The sequence below is a fragment of the Tachysurus fulvidraco genome, chromosome 16 (genome assembly GCF_022655615.1).
Source record: "Tachysurus fulvidraco isolate hzauxx_2018 chromosome 16, HZAU_PFXX_2.0, whole genome shotgun sequence".
Classification (NCBI taxonomy): Eukaryota; Metazoa; Chordata; class Actinopteri; order Siluriformes; family Bagridae; genus Tachysurus; species Tachysurus fulvidraco.
The window spans coordinates 21,059,551-21,062,050 of record NC_062533.1 but is presented as its reverse complement, the minus strand read 5'-3'; the positions used below and the strand labels follow the sequence as shown (position 1 = coordinate 21,062,050).

At 43.5% G+C, this 2,500-nt stretch overlaps 1 protein-coding gene across 5 annotated transcripts in view; it reads left to right on the top strand.

Moving 5' to 3' along the window:
- Nucleotides 1-2,500, top strand: part of ddhd1b (DDHD domain containing 1b) — a 15,443-nt gene that overhangs the window by 11,780 nt on the left and 1,163 nt on the right. For all 5 annotated transcript variants that reach the window (XM_027154914.2, XM_027154915.2, XM_027154911.2 and 2 more), the window contains 2 exons: nt 1,442-1,506; nt 2,385-2,500. The exon at nt 2,385-2,500 is cut by the window's right edge and continues 60 nt beyond it. In XM_027154914.2, coding sequence (XP_027010715.2) covers nt 1,442-1,506; nt 2,385-2,500 — 181 coding nt within the window. The remainder of the gene's footprint in view (nt 1-1,441; nt 1,507-2,384) is intronic.

Genomic DNA, 2,500 nt, shown 5'->3' with positions numbered 1-2,500 from the left:
GAAAGTGTTAGTTCGAGTGTTTGAAGATATCCAATGACTCACCTATCCAGACCTCTAAGGGACGTTCATTCCACCACCTCGGTGCAGAACAGAAAAGAGTTTTTTTGCATTCCTCCCTCTTACCCTGATAGATGGAGGGACCAGAGGAGCAGTGCTGGTAGCTCTGAGGGTGCGAGGTGTCCTGTAGCTTTATTATGGGTCATTTACTGAGGATGTGTTCATATGTAGACGTGATAGAGAGAGCTGCAGTAGTCCAGTGTTGAGATGGCAAGAGACTGAACAAGTACCTGAGCAGCCTGTGTGTGGAAAAATGGCCGAATCCTTCTAATGTTGTAGAGAAGAAACCGACATGAGAGAGTCACATTAGGGACATGAGAGGAAAAGGACAGATGATTGTCCATGGTTACCCCAAGGGTGTGAGCTGTGGCTGAAGGGGAGATCAGATCGTTGTGCAGGGATATAGCAAGATCATGACCTGGGGATGAATCACCTGATGATCAGCAGGTCAGTTTTGCTAGGATTGAGCTTTAACTGATGAGCAGTCATCCATGATGAAATTTCTGCCAGACATGCTGAGATCCGGTCAGAAGCTGTGGCATCTGAGGGTGGGAAAGAGAAGATAAGTTGTGTATCATCAGCATAGCAGTGGTAAGAGAACCCATGTGATGAAATAACTTCACCAAGAGAGTGAGTATACAGGGAGAAAAGAAGAGGACCGAGTACTGAGCCCTGTGGGACACCAGTGGAGAGTCTGTGTTGAGCAGATGTCACTCCCCTCCATGTTACCTGATATGAGAGACCTTCCAGGATCAATCCCAAGCTGATCTGCAAATTCCAAGACTCCTGCAGGTGGACAAGTTAGTCTTGTGGTTGATCATATCAAACGCTGCTGAAAGGTTGAGGAGGATGAGGACAGATGAAGCTTCTAAAGATGTCCAAAAGGAAAGTCTCTGTCGAATGTGCTGCTTTAAAGTCAGACTGTTTGGATCTTGGAGATTGTTCTCTGAGAGATAGACAGACAGTTAATTAAATAGAGAAGTGATACCAGTTTGTAATTACTGATGTCTGATGCATCCAGAGCAGGTACCTTCAGGATGGGAATAAGCCTTGTTCTCTTGAAAGTAGTTGGTACATGACCAAATGTTAGGGATCCATTGGTGATTGTGGTGATGAAGGGCAAAAGTTGTTGTGAGATCGAGACCGGATGAGTTGTTAAATAACAAATGAGTGGGGAATCCTGACTGTGAGGTGGGGGTGCAGTCGGGGCAGAATACAATTCCACTTTTGCTTATAAAAACCATGAAACAATGAACAAACCTGTCTGTTAACATCCGTCTGTCTGTAACTAACTGCTCATCTATTAAAGCACCAGTGAGACCAGTAAAGACTGCTTGTGGTTGTTGGTTGATTTGTTTTCGTTTGTGTTGTTGTTGTGTTTCAGGCGTACAGACTGGAGCCTCTGATCCAGAAACACTACAGTAACATCGCTCCTGTGCAGATACACTGGTAATGACCGCGGACACACAACACACTGTTCATCACCGACAGCATGACAAGGTCACACACGATCCACAAAACACAACAAACACACAACAAACTCACTGTCACTGCACCATCACACTACACAAAACACAGTAATAAATCTACACAAGCTGCTCGACGTACCACTGCTTATTTACACAACTTTAATCATGTACTTTTGGGGCGGAGTCAATGCAAATCGCTTCATTTATCAGCTGAAGCCTTACAATCTCTAAATGTGTGGAACTGAAGCTCTTAGACATTTATATAAAAGTGTTTGGGACTTTTTAGTAGAGAAATAAATAAAAAAAAATAAACGAGAAATGTTCTAGAACGTTCCACACACTTCCAGCAGCAGATTTATTCTATAGTAAATAAATAAATAAATAAACACCCTCAGAACCTAAAGACCCTGTAAATGAGTTCATTATTTAATTAATTCTTTCTTACGGGATTCAATTCAAACCAATTCCAACATGAACAGCTGGGGGCGCTGTTGTATCTTATGATGTCACATCAGTGCTAAGGAACGATTTTCAGTGTTTTTTACTGACACTGTTTCAGGATTAAGAATAAAATCAGCTCCAACATCTCTGTGTTTGTGTTGTACAAAATCAGATGAAGTAATAAGGAAGGATATTCCAGTGCTGGTCAGGGATGTTTGTGCTCAGCTCTGCCCCCTAGTGGTGGGAGATTAGATAAGATACACAGACGACACCAGGATGTAGCTGAGTTCGCAACTACCCCGAGGAAAACTAGAGCATATTTACAGCTTTACTGGTTTAGTAACAAAAGTGTGTGTGTGTGTGTGTGTGTGTGTGTGTGTGTGTGTGTGTGTGTGTGTGTGTGTGTGTGTGAGACAGGTACAACACGAGCAGCCCCACGCCGTACGATGAGATGCGGCCAGTGTTTCTGACACCTCTCAAGGAGAGTGTGCCTATGTCAGAAGGTGAAAAGACACCGAGTCCCTGTACATCAC